Below are 21765 nucleotides of genomic sequence, written 5' to 3' on the forward strand. Positions count from 1 at the left end.
AGAATGGCGAATGACGATTTGCAGCGTTTTCGTTGCATTGATTAGCGCGAACTGAACGAAGTCCGAATATGCATACAAATCATATAGAGATCTTCTTATATTGCTACTGCGATCGAATTCGATTTTGCGATTGTATAAACGGTGGAAATAATTAAAATGGTGGAAATGTCTGTAATTATAATTGGGACACATTTAATAGGGATGTACTTATTAGCGTATATTGGACGCAGAAATTAAATTTAAACCATATATAATAAAGAACGAAGATTTTTAAATAGATATTTTTTATGATAAAGTGCAAATAAAAAAAAGAGTGAATAATGATGTCTAATCGTGAAACAAAACGTGAGTTTGCTCAGAGCAAACACAATGTCTTTAAAATATTTAAATGCATGACGTAAATACGCACGCATTTTCATGATCATATGTAGTATCATCTCTCGTAACATAAACATGCTAACACTCGCTATTGAGTAAATAAGCTCGCGAATTGACATATACAAAATTAACTTTTTATTTTTTCAAGTGCTACTTCTGCTGCGTGAAACCAAATTTAATTGTCTCTCTCTCTCTCTCTCTTTATCTTTCTCCTTTTTTGTCGCGGTCTGCATAATAAAATGTTAATTGCAAGATACCTATAAAAAAAGAGCAGAGAGTATAAGTTAAAATCATTGAATGAATGTTTCAATTCATTTTTCCCACAGATTTCACGTCAGAAAAACTCGATAAAATTTATATAATGCCGGTTAAGAATAAAAATTAAAGTTATATTTTTACTTATGATGAAAACAAGAAAAGAAACTCGACCAAAATTAACGGATAATATGTCGATCGAAGCGCTGCAACTAGACTCGTATAAATTTTTCTCGTGCATCCAAGCGATAATCGGGCGAACCGAAAGTTCGCTAGGCATCGAGCACCGGTTCTCTTTTTACGCAATAAAATTAGCCGCGTGACCTTGTGGCGGTGAATGAACTCTCCTTGCCCGATACGACCGACGCGTCGAATCGGAACATCCGTCGAGTTTGGAAACAACACGCATTCGCGTTTTGCCGCGATAAGCGTGTGCTTGAATAAATAATTCTCTTTTTCTTTCTTTCTCTCTGCGTAGTCATTCCTGAAGAAATACGCGTCTTTATTTAACCGCGCCGATCGATATTAACGCGAGTAATGTACGAAAATTGGTGGAAACAATAACGGCATCGATCCCTCGTTAAGTCAATGCACATTAAAAGCGCAACGCGAGCTCAGCTGGCAAACGAATTACAATACTGTCAACCCGTAAATAACGGCACGTATTTTCACAACGTTATAATGCTGGGCACAACAATACATAATGCAACGATCAAAGTCATAATTATTATTTCATAGCTAACCGAACTGATTTTAAAAATTATGAAATTTTAATAATCCCATTAATTTCTATATCCATTATAATAAAGAAAATAAATGTGAAGCAATAATCGGTAAAATGATAAAAGTACAATTATCTTCAAATGTAAATATAAGTGAAAAAAATTTACATCTAATTGTAAGTAAGATATAAAACATTTGCGTATGAATGAATAGGTATTATCAACGTCGCGTCGCGTACAAAAATGCGTAGAATTTAAAGGGTTAATAACCGGAGATTACGTATGTATATGCGTGAAAGAAAATCTCGTTTATTTTAGCATTTCTGTATATTAATATTCCATGTATTGTACTGAGAACTGTTTGCACCGGAAACGACAGTATTTAATTACGAATTATACTATGCAGCGCGCAATTAAAAATTAATTACGATTGTCGCCAATTTAAATCGCATTTTCAGCATCCAAAACGTTACTACCAGTTTTCAGCCGTAGCTTCTCTCTCTCTCTCTCTCGAGATAGAGAGGGAGATGAGGTGAAAGGGTTGGTTTATTGCTTAACGAGGCCCGACCGATATTGAATACGATATGCATAAACGACAATATACAATCTCGAAAAAGCAAAAAATTAAACGCGTGCTGTTTGTCTCGTGAAAATCTCTGCCAGTCACAAAATTTCCCTCTTTTGTGTCTCTCTTTCTCTTTCTACACGCTAAATTGAATCGCGCGCATGCGAATATAAATGCGATAAAGATAATGCGATTTGGCCGCTTGTATTTCGCCTGATAAACGTTTAATGTATATCGGCTGTAACTCCGAACTCCATTTGAATTTACTATTTAATTAAGCCATTTATACCTGCGTATCGTGCAAGATAGAGCAGTTAATGATAGATTCTGGAAATCTCGTGAGTGCGTAAATTTTAATTCAGTGCGCAAACATATAACATCCAATCACTTTTACGACTGTTCTCACAATTGTCACGTGTAATACGCGTCTCTCACTCTCTCGCGACTTTCTACCTTTCACCGTATTTTCTCTGAAGATTCGCGGTTTTCTGATACTTTTACGTTGCTATACGTCCTGGTTCAGAGACGTTCATAAAAATTGTTAATGCTTCATTAAATTACATCAAAATATAGACATCGAAATACGGAACCCTTAAATAATCGCGAATTAAAAAAAAATATAGAAATGACATGTAAAAGAAGAGAATGCAACAGGAGACACGCAATATTGCACGATTGATCTTTCGAACAATCGATATGGTCTAGAGAGGCTTAAGGTATCTCGATTCGCAAAGTGCATCGTCCTCGTTCGGCGTCGCTTCTCAGTTTCTCCCATCGACTCTACGTTCATATATGCATGTATGTATATATATATATATATATATATACATGCATATATATATATATATATACATACATATATATATAAATACATATAATATATATATATATATATATATATGTATACATATAATATATATACATATATATATATATATATATATATATATATGTATACATATAATATATATATATATATATATATATATATATATATATATATATATATATAATATGTATACAGCGAGCCCTACATATATTTTATATATATATATATATAATATATACATATTATATATATATATATATATATATATATAAAATATATGTAGGGCTCGCTGAACGGGCGCGTTCTCCACCATTTGAACAAGATGCCAGCGGGGCCGCGAGGTCCACGCTGCAAAACCGGCGACGTAAACAACATATCTGCGCAGGCGCGGCCGTTCCTCCCTCGTCGCCGCTTCTCTCAACAGTTCGCGTTATCCTCCTCTCCCAGTTTCTCTTTGTCTCTCTCCCTCCTCTCGCTCGCACGCGTCGCAGTCGCACGATTCTCTTGCTCATGAGCATCGGGCAACCATCTCAGGCCTAGCAGCCTTCTCAACGACAGACGCGGCGCTGACCTTCATAAAGTCCCAACACACAATGGCCGACCGCGCGAGTTCCAACGCTGAAAATTTTCGCACACGTCCAGAAATGCCGCCGAGATCGAGCAAGGGACCCTCCTTCCCGGCCGAAGAGAGAAAGTTATGCGATTAATTAGAGAGAGAGAGGGATGGTTCTTTGCGAAAATCTTGTGAATTCGGGCTTGATACGGAGATTCCCTTTGTGGCTGCAACGCAGTAACAATGTTGGTATTCACCTCTCTCTCGTCTCGACGGTTGCAACATCACGATGCTTATGCCGCTGCACGCGCCGAAAGGCCTACCGGATGCCATTGTACTTTGAGAAAGGAGAAAAATAAAGAGGCATAACGCGTTGGCAGACTGTAAATATCGATAAGAGGCGAAAACTGCGGGCGCGACGCGATTTCAATCACACGTTCGATGAATGAAAAAAAATATGAATATTGATTCCTCTTTCGTGTGATTCTCTCAAGTGAAGTGAAAAAAAAAATGTTTGTTTTGGAACAGATTCGATTTAAAGATTTTTTTATGAATTCAAACAGTCAGTTTAAATTTGTGTATATAAATTATATAAAATTAGAATCGTTTATAACAGGTATTATTACGATTTTTATTCTTTAATAACATCATATCTCGAACTTGCACGCGCATCAAAGTTTCCGGTTACTATCTATCGGAGGGGTAGATAAATGTAGACAGATTCTCGCTCGCACTATTTCTCAATTTTTCGATTATACGCATTTAAAAAGAGAAAGTAGCTAGAGAATGGAAGCCGACACAGACGATAGACTCGAGGTAAACAAACAGCGTTACTTGGCTCCCCAATTTCCGTTCTTCCGGACGCGACGAAAAGTGGCGAATTAAATGAGCGTCGAACGCATCCTCTGGTAAAAGAGAATTCCGTCGTGACTCACGGGTGCCTACTACCCTCTCCTCTCGCTTGCCTCCGTGTATTTGAAACGATTCTCTCCGTCTCTCTCCCCCGTGTCGACGACCTCTCGGTTCTTCCTTGTAAATTGCACCGAATCGCGTGCTGCGACGTGTCCCAGCTGAGCATGCTTTTTTCCAGCTCGCTACTTTACGACCGCGTCATTCGACGGGAAAACGCCGGGCTTTTGTTCTCCCTTGCCGTTGTTCACACAGATCACGTGTGGTGGATCGCTCGATTACCGAAATTTTTCCGAACAATACCGTTTTTGTCACGCGCGTCTTTCCTTTCGGTCTCTCTCGGAAAAAAATTTCCTCGCAGACATTTCCTCAAATTATACCCCGGTACAATTATATTTTGAAACAGTCAGTTTAAATACATAGGTCTCTATCAAGGTTCTATCCAGCTTGATGCATTTTTCTAAAACGTCAATAAAAATATTCGTCCTTTCTCAAAAAGCCCGTGCACAGATTGTGCACGACTCGACGTCGAAGCCGCACAACCGGCCTTTATCGTACCTGCTGCATCACACGTGGCTCCTTAGCTTCTCTCTGCGGTCAATCCCCTCTCCTCTCTCTCTTTCTTCCTCCAGAAAAGAGAGAGAGAGAGAGAGAGTCGGATTCATCCCTATCGTCCTCGTTTTCGCCATATTCTGAAATTTCCTGCCCCTTATTACGGCGTCTCTCCGCCTACCATCATCGTCGTCGTCGTCGTCGTCGACGCCGCCACTACGAAGGTCCCACAACAAACCCGTAGGTTTTTCTCCCGCCACCCCGTATGCCTCTCCGTGCGTGAGGCATCAGTGTGTTCGTCGAAGGGTCAACGTCCGACCCTCACCACACGCCACGGATCGACGCGCCAACACATAGAAGTCCGGTTTGTTTTGGTTTCCCGGGCGTTACCCGGGTCTCCCACTTCTCTCCAGTGACTCTGACTTCTCTTTCTCTCTCTCTCTCTCTCTCTTCCTTATTCACCCATTCTCTCGCGTTCTCTTTCTCTCTCTCTCTCTCTCTGTCTCTTCGCACGATACATCCCTATGTCCGTGAAACCTATCGCGTGGTCCCGAAATGGGGACTGACGGAGGAGTCGGCAGCTAGTGACGTCAAGATGTGTACACAAAACGGTACATGGAGAATATCATTATTTGGAGATGATACAACTGCTTTTGGCATACCCGCAAAACAACATTTTCTTTGTCAAATAAGGTGAAAATAAAGATGAAAGATTTAAGTGCTGACAAAAAGAATGCGAATTAATTGTTTTAAATAATATTCAGCGTGTTTAATATATGTAAAATATTAAAACAATCTTTCTATATGATCGCCACATGAGATGAAGAACAGTCTCGGTGTATGCGAAAATCTCAGCGGTCGTGGAAAAGAGGAAAGGTATAGAGCGACGTAGAAAAGTATAGCTCTCCCGTCGCGTGCACTTTTGTGCAGTAGTCGATGGAGTGCTCGGTTAGAGTCGGCGGAGAAAGCGAGAGCCCCGCGAGAAAAAGCGAGCAAGCTGTTGCAAACGCTATATAGTTTCGAATCGATTTTTGCGCCCGCGTTCCACGCGCGTATAACAACAACACCGGCGTTCACCACGCGCGAATTTGCGGTACGGCTAAATCCTGTGCACCGTGTGCGAGGAACGGCCTTGATAATCGACGAGCATCGCGACACGTATACATATATAGCTGCGCGAAATTTCTGATTGCTCATCGATATAAAATCGAAACCAATATGTAACCAGAATTGCAACGAGAGTGAAATTCTTTCGCTGGACGCACGCACGCACGAGCGATTCGAAATCCATTCGGTCTAATAAACTTCGGGGCGTTGACTTTCAGATGCGCATTCCTACGAGGCGAATCACACACCAGAAGAGAGAGTTCGTCATCGGTCGCTTCTGGTCGAAACGATTGAACAACGCGCGTCAAAGAGACGATTTAATAGGACACGTCTCGCGGGGAGAAGAAAAGATGCATAACGTAACGCGTAATTTTGGTTACGACGCATGCAAATCTTCACGCACGCACACACACACATCCACGCGAATTCGCGCGAGCGCGCGCGTCGTTGCGCAGTCCACAAAAGTGATGGAAAGAGTAGGGGGAAGGACGCGGCGGTATATACTTCGCGTGAACGAGCTCCGGGTAGGGTGGATGGCCTCGTCCTCTCGGTGCGCGCGCTCCGACCGGCCGGCCATGCCATGCGTGTGCATCCCCAACGGGGCCGAGCAGCCATCTCTATCGCCGGCAACATCGTATCGCACGCGATGCGCCCACGAAACGCCGCGCCGCGTCGTTCATCGCACGGCAACCCCGCGTTGGCTCGGCTTGGCTTGGCTTGGCTTACTCATCCCCGCGTATACCCAGAAGAGGAGCCGCGCGATGATATTCGCGCGCGAGAAATGGTTCTCCGTCAGATTTATATATTGCGCCTCTCCTATGTATATATACGCTACGCCGCGAATAAAAATACGCTATTACCGATTTTTCACCCTCCCATTCCGACCGTATCGCTGGGGTGTCTTTCGTGCAATCGAATTTTACGATAGCGCCCTGTCTTCCGCACGCGTCACGTGCAACGCCGAATGCAACGGATGATAAATACGTCCGACGACGTAATCCTTGTGTGTTTACACGTTCTTTGTTGAATAGGTTTATTTCGTCTTTCGACAAGAAATATATCGTTGTCTCTTTATCTCCTATCTCTAAATTTGCTCCAGTTACTCGACATCTATATATATATAGAATAAACAACAAAGCGCGAATATTGTACAAATCGATAATGAGCATTGATAATAAATTTCTTCGTGATTTCACGAAGAAATGGTTTCAGATATTTTACATGTAAAGGAGATACACGTATCTATTTATACACATTTTATACAAGGAAAAAAGTATATATCCGAGAGAGAAGGAAAATAGATCTGCGCTCCGATTGCGAGAGATCAGTACCCGCTATCGCGCACGTATAAGGATGCTGACTGGGACGCATGGTGCCCTCTAGACAAATGCTATCGGAATTACCCCATCGTATCCTATAAAGGTCGTGAGGAAAGGGGAGAAAAGGGAGTTAGATAGGGGGAAGGACTGCTGCGAAGTTCTCCGGAGCACGCCAAACCAGGCACAGGCAAGGCAAAGGGAGAGAGAGAAAGAGAGAGCATTGCCTGCCAACCGGCGTAGAAGGTCTGTGACCTCGGTAGTGGCTGCGCCACGTCGTGTGTACCCGGCGTGTACCGTTTCGGAGATGATGTCACACTGTCGCCACCCTACAACCGCGAGGTCCTTCCCGAGGCGCGAAGAAGCGTCGCCTCCTCCCACGCGGACCTGGTACTCGCACCCTGTCGGTCCCGTCTTTTTCGAGAGCGCGACATATCGATACGCTCCTTTATCGGCGCGTTCTCGTTACCCTTTCGCCGACTGCGTCACCCGGTATACTCTCTTCCACGCGCGGTACACGATACGGTGTATTCCCGTTTCAGAGCTGATGTCACTGCACCTATCCGAGACAGCCCTTGAAACTCGCCGAGTTGACTCTTGTCGAACAACTCGCGTTCTCATTTCTCGCGCCTTTTCTCTCTCCCTCCTTGTTTTTTTTAGACGCGCGCAGACACTTATCAGCCCCCTCGCCACTGTCTTTCCATCTGATACGCCGCGTGGGAATCGAAGGAAGCGCGTAATGACGCGTAAGTCGAGTCGCGTGAACTTCATCGGGGCGCAGTTTCCGAGATGTGTTTTCTTAAGTGTGTAAAGTCACTCGTAAATATTCATGCATTCATCAAGTAGGCCGATCGACGATGTGCTCTGATCGCGCGAGTACATAGTTAAAGGAATTATTTTAGATTCTTGTAATTCCGAGTACTTCGAGAAAGCGTTCTCTCTACTACGGCCGCATTAACGAGATCGTGATCAGTCCTGTTTAATTAAAATGCCGTTACGCTGAAAAATATCCGCTTGCCGACATAATCCGCAAGATCGTTAATAAATGATTAGTCGTCTCCTACATACATGCATATATCCAATTATTTGTTGAATTTTATCTTTTACTACTATCAAATTTCTAAATCCGCAAGCAGACAGAGAAATCAATTATAAACAAATATAGAGATCATTTTCGCAACACATATATGTCTAAAAATACAAAATACCGACAATGAGTTCAGCGAAATTCTATCCTCGGTCGGAAATGCACCGTTACAAAGGCATTCGTATTTCGATCGGCTATTTTAAATTTAGTTGCAATTGCTACCACGCTGAACGTGCAATTCTACGTGCGATTTACGCCGATGCGTTCGTCGAGAATAAGAGATCGTTCCGACGATCGGTCGCTCGGATATAGAAAACGATAATAGTAGTACGCGAAGCCTTTCGCGCTTCGAAAATGTCAATTCCCCGCGGCATCTCGCTGTCCTTCGCGCGTTCAAGGCACGCGATGCGATCGTCGGATACCGCGTGGTCCACGCGCGAGGGGGGACTTGTATTGCTCGCTCTCCTGGATCAATACCACGTGACCGTATCGTCGTGACCGGTGCGGCGCGGCGCCGCCGGCTGGCCGATGTAAACAAAGAAACGTGCGCGCGGCGAGGCTGCTGCGCTGGCTGCCGCGCGCATCGATTTTCCTCTCCGGCGGCTTGGCTTGGCGTGACTTGGCGTGGACTTGACGCAGGGCCGCCTTAAGACACTTGGCTACTTACGGATTAGTGACACGACACACCGTCCGCACACAATCGTTCACGTCCGAACGCGTATAATGACAGTTCTCTTCAAAGATAATTAAAATAATATTATAAAAAAAAAGAACAGAGATTTGAGATGTAAACAAAGATGTTGAAGAGAGGAACGACATATATATATAGTGGAAAGAGATTTTAATATTATAACATATGCTAAAAATAAAATATATAAAATATAAGAAAAAGAATAGAGATTCGAGAAGTAAACAAAGATGTTGAAGAGAGGAACGATATAGTGGAGAGAGATTTTAATATATATTATGACATATGCTAATAAAGATGCTAATAAAGATTTGCATGTAAGAATGATATTGATAGCGAAATAAAATGACATAAACGAATGTAACCTTAAACAAGTTTACAATTTTAATAAATTTAATAACGAAATGAAAGAGAAAGAATAGTTGTTTTATTTTGCGCGGTAAAAAGAGTTCACGAGAAAAGGTCGCGGCGTTTTAAAGAGCGAGTGACCGATAGTTCCATTCAACTCATGGTTACAGCAGCCCTACGTCAACTTACGCCCACGCCACGCGCGAGTTGCATTACAACGCGCGGCGATTGGTGCATTACAGGATGACGTAAAACGGGATTGGTAAAATCGTAGCCGTCTCCGTTACCCTTTCCCTTTCGTTGAGTACTCTCAGACGTATAAATCTGTCGCTAGCTTGTCCGTCCGTTCCTACATGTCGTTCTTATCGATGATCGTTAACGATTGTCGTCTTTCTGCTTGCAGGTGAACGCGGCAGTGGTCTTTAAGTGCACTTGGAAAGGGTGCTTGGAAATCAAAGCGACCGTCGCGCTCATTGAAGAACATGTGCGCCAATCACATCTGGGGTAAGCTAATATCTTAGATATAATAGCGTTTAGCGCATAAAACGTGTTACGAAGATGAAGTGAAAGCGCACTCAAGTCGGTCTCAGGCACGATGGAAAAAATTGTTGACATTAAATATTAATAAATGGCACGACAGTGGTATCTTCCAACAGAGTGTGCAGCTCTTTTAAGAGCTTAGCCTAGCTTGTAAACACTATTTTAATTTCGAACACTTTTGACGATGAATAAAATGATTATACAGAGTAAGTTTGTATACATATAATGTTCGTAAATTAAGACGGAAATTATGTTCGCGTACGATTTTCGCGACGATCGAATCTTTGTCGATCAACAGACTCATTTACAAAATAACACAGTGAACTAAAATAATAATTTATTTTGCAGTCCAAAAAAGTCAGAATGCGACAGCGAATATAACATGTCCGATCACGAGGAGGAATTCTATTATCAAGAAGTTCCTGCGGATCATATGAGCTCGCCTCCCACAATGTCTCATCGGGACATGGCGAGACCGCCGCACGAGGATCCAGAGTACCAGAAGCAGCTTCGTCTCGAGGCGGCTCCTATCGCGAGTACCTTCATGGAGAACGTGATAGTCAGTGTCAGGGAACCGAGCAACACGTTTACGATCTCACAATCGCCGGTAGGTAATCGCGCGTCGAGTTATAAACTCTAATAAATAAATATGTTCATTTCTGTTTTTTTTTATTTCAGGGTACGCCCAACAAGCACATCAAGTTGTCCCCGCGACCATTGCAAGCGTGTCACCAACAGAACCTGACAGCGACCACGGGCAAGCCGTCCTCTCCGCGACGAACGCGAAGCGATGTTAAAAAGTGTCGCAAGATCTACGGTATGGATTCGCGCGACCTTTGGTGCACTCAGTGCAGGTGGAAGAAAGCCTGCACCCGCTTTTGCAGCGAATAGGCCAAGCGTCCGCCCCGTTCGTACGTCCGTGGGCGGAAACCCTTGTCAAGTCGACCTCAGAGTTTGCCAATGCTACGTTGAACATTAACACCAACTGCCAAATGCTAATCATCGTCAAAGAGAGCGAAGCGTTGAAAAGGCTTCCACGATTTGGAACACGAGAGACGCCGCGAAACCGCTACGTTATTGCCGGTTGTATCGAAAGCGTTATATCTCTTACGGAGTATTCTTTCACCGGTACTATATAAGAAAGCAAGACTCATCAAACCTCAGCACCTCTTCCTCTTGTTTTCCATTTTGTTTTCCGTCGCCGAAACGATAGACACGAGTTTTCAAAGGCAAATGTCACTCAACAATGACAGTTGGCGGATGGTTCTAAGGGCCGATATTCGTGTACGAGATAACATCTTTCTTAATTTAATCAACTCATAGAACAAGTTCACGATGAAAGGTTTATCCGAACGATTTCTGCCCGTTCGTGTTTCGCACTTGGCAAACTCCGACCGAGTCCCTATCGTAACGAGGGACTATTCGATTAATAAGTAGCGAATAATTGGCGTGCGCGGAGTGAGGCGATTTTAAACTGTTGAATTCTTCGCGTTCTTAGAAAAGGGCGCGAAATACTGCCTCGCTCCCAATCCCGCCTGACAAAGAGAACCTTTTGGTTCGTATTATACGAGATACGCACTCGCACTCGGAGCGAGCATGCATGTCTTTCGAAGCGCCGGTTCCCGAACTGTCTCTTAGGTCATTGCAATAGATCTTCCTTCTTCCGCCAGAAGCGTGACCGTGACTGCTCTCGATAATGACAGATCTAAGGGCGTTATGTCGAACCTCGGGAATGTCGATCCCTGGGGAACAAGCGATCGAATCTAACGGACGAAGGGAAAGACCGGCGAATCGATGTTCGGTCTGACCGATGTTCAATGCTAAACGAACGCAGACAGGTAAGTTGAAGAGTCTCGCGTGAAAAAAAACAGAGCTAATAATTGTGATAATTGTGAAATAATGTATCTAAATTTATCGGATATTTGTGCCGCGAATCGAGCAGAAAAGCGCAAAGATGGGTAAAGGCGTGAAGAAATGAGAAAGAAAAAAAAAGAAACCAAAATTTTATACACCAATTATACTGCCAGATAAATAATTCAAAAAATTGTTGTTCAAACCTCTCTCGTACGTTAGAGAGGCATTATATGTTGCACGGCATGCGTCGCCGTATACCGGGCTTAGCCTTGTTAGCCTTCCGACGACCTAAGATCGTGTTCGCCAACAAAGGAGCTGCAAGCGCATATTTGGGGTAGGCTACGCAGTTGAATCGATCGATCTATTAAGATCTAGCGAAGGTCTCGTTCTAGATGACACACTCACACATTCGACACACATATACACACATATACATACATATATATATGTGCGTACATACATGCGTACTATATATAATCGCGCGCGCAAAAAGAACGATGTGACATCATATATGGGATATTTCGCATGAGTGATCCAGCCTGAAAATGAAAGTTCCTCAATCGTCTTGATATTTTTACAATTGATAGTCCTACTGATAACAAAGCCTCAGTAAAAAATTCAAGACTAGTTCAAGAGGTTGCCTAGCAGTAGAGGTTTAAATTTCTACGTGTTGACCATCGTGATTACATTCTTAGGTCTATAACTTCCCAAGAAATAGACCGTGAGTCGTCCGGCTACGCCGACATAGTGGGACAAAACGATCCATTGGGGTGCTGAATTCATGAGTACCAATATGAGAAAATATATTATTCCAGATTTTTTCTACCCTTCGAAAAACATCCCGATTCGTGAGAGGCAAGGGGACTCACGTTCAAAAAGCACCCTAATAGATCGTTGTGTCCCACTATGTCGGCGTAGCCGAGCGATTCACTGCGACGCGACGGAACGCTGCGCGGAGCGTGCGCTTGCTGATAAATCGAGTTATATTTCGAAAACTATTGCCCTGCCCATCTTGGTCGTCCTATACTTTTTTGTTCAGAAAGAATTGTACTATTTTCTAAAATTTCTTTCATTCAAATCAAAGGAGTCGATCTTTGAGAAAAAACGACTTTTAACATTAATCTTAAATAATTATATATGACGAACTTATCAATTTTATTAAAAATAAATAACATATTCTTAAAGTATGCAAAAAATACTTTCCAAATCACACCTGATTTTTTAAAATCGGTCTATTTCTCGGAAAGTTATAGACCTAAGAACGTAATCACGATGGTCACGGTAGAAATTTAAACCTCTACTGCTAGGCAACCTCTCGAACTAGAGTCTTAAAATTTTTACTGAGGCTTTGTTATCAATAGGACTATCAATTGTAAAAATATCAAGACGATTGAGAAACTTTTATTTTTCAGGCTGGATCACTTCATGCGAAATGCTCCATATTCGCGTATAGTCTACATTTCTTATACTCCTTTCTCGCTTTGGGCCGTTCGCGGAACGATTTATTTATTCGAATCGATTATTTTGAAAATATGTATATTTGATCTCGATAATATTTCTAATATATAGTAATGTCCAATGAGCACTTGCTAATTTTATATATTGACGGATTTGACGAAAAAATTTTTTTCAAATAAATGACGTGTTTTAAAGAAACTCAATATTAAACCTAAAAACTCCTGGCTCCTTCTTATACAGCTATATTGGATTATAATGTCAGAAACGAAGATTTATTATGAATTTTTTTTCCTTGCATTACAAAAAAAATATTTTGTTTGTACATCACAAACCATATTCACATATGTGCAATAAATATGTTAGAAATTTTCTTTGTACTTATTCGTTTTATTCGTAAATAAATTTACGAGTTTAATTTACTCATGCGCTGTGCATTACTAACTAAAATGAATATAACAACAATAGATAACGATTTATAATCATATTTTAATGATATGCGACGAGAAAATTAATTTATATTTTACACATACGAGATACAAGATAAAATTCATTATTAATTCAATTATATGAATATAAGTTATATACTAAATTATATTCATATTCCTAATTACAACTATATAAAATATTATATATTATAATATATTTATATATAGTATATATTTTATACATATCTTATAATATACATATTTATACAGTTGTTTATATAATTATTTATTGACGATATGTGAAAAAAATTATTTATTTCGACATACAATATGAGATAATATTTCTATAATTTTATGCTTCTGATATTACAACTTAATATAGTTGTAAAATAAAAAGTTAAAATTCTTAAAATTTTAATAAAATAAATAACAGAAGTATTTCATATTTAATGGAAGGAAATCGCGGTGAGACGTTGCATTATATATCATATTAAATGGTCAAAAATACATTGAAAAACGACACTTGCTACAATAAAAATTTCTTCCAATTTCTCGATTGATGTTTATACTTTAGTATAATTATCTTGTATGTTACGTCTTATGTATATTACGTGTATTATCTTGTATATTTCAGCTCTCGTTTTATATAATTATTGAACTTAATGTGCTAAGGATTAGTATTATTGTTTATTAATCATAATGTCACGGGATTTAGATTTTCAGCATAATGAAATATCAATTCTATTGACAAAATGCACGACTCAAATTCTAATTTGAGAGTATAACTCAAAAAAAAAGAAATTTCCAAAAGAAACGAATAATTCTCGTAAAGGTATATCGATACCTTTGTGTTCAAAACTGTAAGCATCGCGTTACCAGTATTTCTCGTTTTTATTTTATCAATATCATTGTATTTAAATTAAAAAAAAATAATCGATCTCTTTAAAAATGACTAATTTTTAAACAGCGATTGTGCTATTTAACACGTAATGTTGTCGTCGCACAGAAAAGTTTTAATTTTTACCTCTCTAAATTCGATGCTGTGCATTATAAGACGCAGCTGATTATATCGAACTGTGCATTCTTTCGAATCTTTATCGCGTTTTAGAATTTATGGAATAGTACTCACAATTGAGAATTATCACAGCGTTTTGATACGCGAACACTAATGCATTGTCAAAAAAGGTGCTGATCATGTTAAAATTTTTACACAGATAGCATATTCACAATGATATAAAGAATCATGTACATAAAATACTCGCAAAATGAAATGTTAACGTACAAGTACAGATAGCATAGACAATTGCCGTCCATGTAGGTTCCCTCCTGCGATCAAAATTGTTACACTCGATTATGTCGATACAATTTTACCAAGTATAAGGAAGGACAATATTTAAACAAAAACTGCTAAAGAGATAGTGATACTATCACTTAATATTTAGTTATTAGCATAATTTCTTCGTCGTGGTTATACTCTGTGCAATCTGTACACGTTTAATACACGTTAAAAAAGTGCGGCGGTAACATTGAAATTTATAATGTTGAAGAGAAATTGTTTCTAAAAGAATCATATATATACACGATTTTCGTCATAGAACATTTTTTTAAGATATTTATTTTAAAAACATTTTTTAAAAACTTCTATATACGACATTTTCTCGCGTTAACCGAAATATTTATTAAAATACCGGTCTAATCCTTTAAACTTTACCATTTTTGTATTTATTTTTATTTATGTCTTCGAGTGTACAGTTAGAGTCATATATATCTTTATGTCTGACGTTAATCATCTATATCAATTAAATTCATCATATGCAATGTATCGCGATTCAAAATTGTGCCTGATAGTTTAACAGTTGCAAAAATCTGTCTGTGTATATGTAAAATATTAAATCTAGCGTTAAAAAATAAAAAGATCAGATTATACAATATTAAATTAATTGGATTAAAAATTGGATATAATTTTAAATAATCACACACAATGTACGAATATCCAAATATGAAATGTGTGAAAGTTTGAAAATGAATTTCAGATGCAAAGGCATATGTGACACTGAACGTACTATATATGAACGAATGTTGAGAAAACATTGAAGCGAGAATCAATCGCCAGTTTAAATCATTCGATCATCATCACTGACAAAATGACAAATAATAACGCATTATATCGTTTAATATATTTCGCGATAAATATATAATAATAGAGTCTATTAGCTGATCGTTTAAGCCTCCAACTTCGTTAAAAATGCGGCACGGTGCGAAATCGCTACGCGAACTTGTATCTGTCATATATTTGGCAATAAATTCCCGATGGGTCTCGAAGAAATTCGTATATGATTTATTGCTGATCCCCGTGCACAATGATAGCTAAAGCCGACAGCTAGCCGTGCTAAGAAACTCTCGACAGAGTTGTCGCGTTGAAGAGAATTTTGGTAGATACCTTACGTGGGATGGCACTTCGCGAATGTAAACAAAAGTACAAGTTCTCATTAACTGTGCCATTACGTATGCCAAATATTCTCTAATAAAAAAAAGAAAACGAGCGAGAAAGGAAAAACCCTATGCGAGAGAGAAAGAGAATCTTATGAGTGATACAAGCGGAATAAGGGACGGAGGGTGGAACACACGCAAAGTTTCAAACATTCGTAACGAAAGCTTTACAGACTTAAAGATATCTCAGGTTTATTTCATATAAATACGTATCAACATCGTTATCCTGTTCGAAGCGATTCGATCGAAATACATTTCTTTTTGTATTGTTCTAATCCGCTCGATCGGCAAAAATATCGCTGTTCCATCGCTTCGATCTGGACGACTGACTGACGAACATATTGAACGTTACAAAGTATAATATGTATTCTTCTTGCAATGTTAATGTCAATATTATTTAGTCAAATCTCATCGCTGCAGCGGCTTGGGACACTGTACAATATACATATATAGAATCGCATTTAATTCGGCAGTCTGCAGATTCTCGAGATCGCGCGTCGCGTGGTCCTATTACCACGCACAGCCTAATCTAATAAATATTCCCCGGTGCAGCGATTAAAAGCAGCAGAAATTTCTCATCGTCCGAGACGATGTGTTTGAGATCGTTTCGGACGTTTAGCGTCTTGCGCTCGAAATATTTGCAATTATCGCTGATTATCACCGGCTCCTCGCGAAAGCGGAACCATGTTCACGTGTTCACACTCGGGTCAAGGGAGGGGGGAGGAGGGAAGGGGAATCGCCGACACCTTGTTGAGTTGTGAACACATCTCAGCCAGCCACTGCACATATATAAATAATATATATATATATATATACATATATATATGCGTTCGCGATAACTCGTCTCATTCGGGGATTTTAGATTATTCTAATCGGACTTTCGATCGATTCGACGAGCAAGCCAGTTACGCGAGCGATCGAGAGGATTCGGTAGTCCTGTTATTCGCGGGGTCCTATCGAAACTTGATGATCGCTCCTCGGGATTAATATCGGATAATATCGAAGCTCTGTCCAGCGCGTTCGCCGAGATACCGAAAGAAGGATTGTGTTTCGCGGATTAAAAGCTAATGGCCGGGATTATCATACCAAAACGATCTCATATCGATTTAATGAAATGTAATTTTCACCAGTATGTACGGCCGAGCTATATACATATATCTATACGTCGCGTTCCCAGGAACGAGCGGCAGCCGTCGTTGTATCTCAAATTGTATCGTAAAGAAAAATGTGTTGTTAATGATGCGAACGATAAAATCTGTGATACACACGACACACGAGAGAGAGAGAGAGAGAGAGAGAGAGAGAATGGTGTTTATATAAAAAGTGATTTTTTTCAAATCATAGCTTATTTGTTTAGATCATTATTTGCGCTCGGCCGATCGTACGTCGTAAAGACAGATTATTATTATAATATTATATTATATTATATATATATATATATTATATATTATTATATATTATATATTATATTATATATATGATTACATGATTATATTATTATTATTATTATTGATTTTTATTAATTATTATTATTCATTAAGTAATAAAAGTAATAATTGATTGATTAATTATTATTGCATTCATCATCGTCGTCATTTTAACTCTTAACACTATTATATTAGCGTCACTCAGTAGTACGTTAAGTAATATTGTTAAAGCGCGAAATCTTTATTAATATTATTATATATGTTAGGCAAATCGCGTTAATAATTGCCCTGCGTTAAGAGGGTGTTTCAAGAGATGGATCGCGCGCGTTCGAAGTGATTCAAAAACATCGAGCAGACCATGAGATCAGAACAATCTCGCAAGACGTGCAACCAGCGACTCTATCATTCTTATATCCGTATATCGCTGCAAACAAAGCTTCTATTTATCAATAATGCGTATAGTTATAAATGCTGTGATTATGTCGCATTATTTGACACTCTTGATTATTCTGACTGAAAAAAATTACGATGCAACGTTAATTACATTTGAGTGTAAATTTTATCGTTAAGACATCGTAATAAAGGTATCTAACAAAATCGTATATCAAGTTATTGATTTATCTCACCGTATAATTAATATATCTTTTTTTCCGTAAGACACATTCTCAAACGTATAAAGTAAAATATATAAATTTTTCTACGAAAATTGTGATATATATGTGAAGAGATCACGCGTAATTTGTATATACATATATGTGTATATATGTTACAAATTTAATGTTACTCTTATCTTTAAGAATCTATTTTATTTATTTATGCGCGTATATTTGTTTCACAAATAATGATAAAATTGAGATGTATAGAAGAATTTGGAATTTAGGTATAAAGTGGTGAAGAACGTATGCTGGCGATCTGCGCGTCTTAATTTTTATTTCAACAAATTACTTGTCCCAAAATCACTAATCGTAAAACTCGTAAGATTAAATATCGGATTCGTTAAATTACTCGTAGATATATTATTACGGCGTAACGGTTGGTAAATGTCAAATCTTTAATAACATAAAAACATGCAATCGGTAAGAATGATTACGCTATTATAAGTCACGTTTGATAATAAGTACTTGATGTTTTTCAGATACGCGCTGTGAGATCTCACAGTATTCTTGCTCAATGCATATATTCACTTGCGGTAGACTTTCGTCTGTCACACAGATATCACCAAAAAGTAGTTCATATTCGTCGTCGGTTGGTACCTCGGTACTTATGCGATAATGAGACATAATCGCAGCTTCATTCTCGCCGCATGACTTTTACATTAGACATGTATATAGCGTAGCTGAATCGAAAACTTATATTTATGCAAAAAAAAAAGAAAAGAAAATATTTCAGACACCCAGACTATATATATTATATATAGCGATTATATAATCCGAATAAATTCTCAATAAAATATATCCGCTGGATATATATGTATGTATATATATGTATGTGTATATATATATATATATATATATATGCATATATTATAATGCAAAGTCTAACGACGACACCCTGAATCGGATTTACAGATCGTATATACTTTCGTAAATGTTTCTATACAATTTATAAGAGGAAGCACAAAAGAAAAAAAAATAAAACAGGCGCAGAGATCACTCGCTAATAAATGCATATCTTGCGGATATAAAAGAGACACTCGTTATTGAATCAAATGTACTTCGGAAGCATAAAACGCATCGCGACCGTACTTTTATAACGGAGATGCCTGTTGGATCACTATACTGCCGAATCTTTGTATTTTATCCGTTCGTCAAAGTTCTTCTTTGTTGTGAGCGTATTTGTAAATCGCGCAAAACTTATATAGCGCGGCAACGAAGTAACTTGCAGTCAATGCCGACGATAGTAATATAAAATACATACATGCAAAAAAAATTATATATGCGGTATAACCCAGAACGAAGGATAAAATCGCGTTCGTGTATAGTGTCGAGACGAATTTGTGTTGCAGTTGAGAGACGCGACACAAGTTCGTGCGAAGGAATTTTAGAGAAGTTCTAAAATGACTGTCCCTTAATTAGTTAGTTTATCGCGACCCGAGTAATATCGCGTCGCTGCGCGTTTAAAAACATAGTAGCATCTTAACACATGTTATAATATGAATACATAGCGAATAAATAGGAAGAAGAGGCGCATGAGACGCGCTACGCGAAAAAAGATTGTAATGCTGTAAATTGCCTTTTGTGCGCGAAACTGGCATTTCGATGCGTATAAGATTAAGCCGATAATGTGAATTATCACACCGTAGCCGGCTATAGGCTGGGAATAAACCGCATAATTGCACCGCTGTTATTGGATAGAGAAACGTACACAGCTAAAAATTCATGTATATAATGCAAGTAGTACTACAATTCACACACGGTGTAAAGTGATTGCGCAAACTCCTTAGAAACCCCAAATTTGATATTTTTTCGCCGTACATGCATCGAGAGAATACGCATTGTACAATACAATGTGTGCGAATTATAGTTAGGCTCATGATCATGAGGAATTCGAAGAAATTCATGTGCTGTGAGGTATTGATATTCCTAATCTTTTTAAAACAAAAAATTTAACATCGATGTTACAACTTTTTTCGCGGAAGAAATAAGATTCATCATTGTGATCTAATTATTTATCGTAAAAGGAATTATATACGAGATTAATATGTAGACAGTATAAGACATAATAAAAAACAAAAGTAAAAAAATTTTGTAAATAGTGATTTTTCGTAGATTGGGAATTCTATTTCGCAGTATGGATTTTCGTCGATTTCTCGTAATATAGTTATTTTTTTGCGAAACAGTTACGTCGCTGGTAGCACTTACGATCGTCCCAACTACGTATACTCGTACGTGACAATAGAATATTTGCCGCCGATGGACGTTAAAAATTTTATTTACCTTTCAATTGTCAGCGAATGATTTCACACTCTAGTAATTTTGCCGAGTCTTTCTCTGAGTATACTCTTTCGACAATGAATATTTAAGATTTTTATGAACGAATAAAAAGAAATAATATAACTCTCTTTTTTGCCTGCGTCTCAGAGGCGGAAGAATATTCTGAGCTAGATAATGATTACAGTTTCGTTAAAACGATAAAAGATACTTTGTATTTGTTTTCGGAGAATGTCCTTCTGTCTATGCTATAAGAATCATTATCGCCAAGCAAATTTTCGTAATAAAATACATGCGAAGGTCAATATGAGTATTTGAATTTCCCTACATTAGCGGAATATGCCACGAGAAAGCGAGATCGATTGTTTCACGGTTTTTACAACAAACATTCCTGTTCTCATATCCGATATTATTTTGAATCCTAAATTATTATTTTATGATTTCTCTAACAATAAGTCGTTCATGAAAATATTCCTCGAAAATATTCATATAAAGTTTTTAAGATTCTTTTTGAAGTTTCTCTCATGCTCTAATAATTTTATCTCTTCTTTCTCTCTTTCAGTAAAAAGAAAACGAGATAAATATTAGATTACTTTGATTTTCGTTTTGTTTGTAGTTGAACGGTTTGGAAATTACAATAGTTTAAAAAAATTGTGAAAAGTAATTTTGGTCAATTTTAAAGATTTTTTAATTCTGCTTTTTCCATCGATATAAATTTCGATTGCAAATGCAACAAACATCTAGAAACGATTCTAAAAAAGTCTCCTCAGGCCGATTTAAAATATCTTAAAGCTGGTCACTCTTTAAATTTTTCCCTTTAAGATCTACATGGATATATCTCCCGTTAAAGACTTATTCGCACTTAGAAATGTCGCGTTTTGAGTTATGTGAATGTGGCTAACTTTAAGGGATTGATGATTTAATACAGAAAATGATAGTATTTCGATCGTTCGCATAGTCATATGTAAATATATCAAAAATTTTAAATTAGGACGAGTACCCAACTTTCAGATAACTCAAATCCGAACGCGCAATCTATTTTTGAATCGTTTATAATTGCTTGTGATTTTCGTTTTGTTTTGTAGTTGCACGGTTTAGAAATTACAATCGTTTAAAAGAATTGTCAAAACTGATTTTTGTCAATTTTAAAGATTTTTAAATCTGCTTTTTCTCTGAATATAAATTTTGATTCCGATTACAACAAATCTAAATCACCTGGAAAGAACAGATATGAAAAATCTTTAAGATTGATAAATTTTACTATTGACTCTTTTTTTAAACAATTGCAAATTCAAAATCGTGCAACTACAAACGAAACGAAAATCACTATAA

The 21765-nt window shown here is 38.3% G+C and overlaps 1 protein-coding gene across 2 annotated transcripts in view; it reads left to right on the plus strand.

The window, feature by feature from the left end:
• Glut4EF (Glucose transporter 4 enhancer factor) overlaps positions 1-20738 on the plus strand; it is an 88457-nt gene extending 67719 nt beyond the window's left edge. For both annotated transcript variants that reach the window (XM_029312429.2, XM_029312430.2), the window contains 3 exons: positions 9713-9813; positions 10198-10456; positions 10528-20738. In XM_029312429.2, the coding sequence (XP_029168262.1) occupies positions 9713-9813; positions 10198-10456; positions 10528-10740 (573 nt within the window). In that variant the 3' untranslated portion in view covers positions 10741-20738. The remainder of the gene's footprint in view (positions 1-9712; positions 9814-10197; positions 10457-10527) is intronic.
• The last annotated feature ends 1027 nt before the right edge of the window (positions 20739-21765 follow it).

The sequence above is a fragment of the Nylanderia fulva genome, unplaced genomic scaffold (assembly GCF_048542155.1).
Source record: "Nylanderia fulva isolate GAGA-0341 unplaced genomic scaffold, ASM4854215v1 Scaffold18, whole genome shotgun sequence".
NCBI classification, from domain to species: Eukaryota; Metazoa; Arthropoda; class Insecta; order Hymenoptera; family Formicidae; genus Nylanderia; species Nylanderia fulva.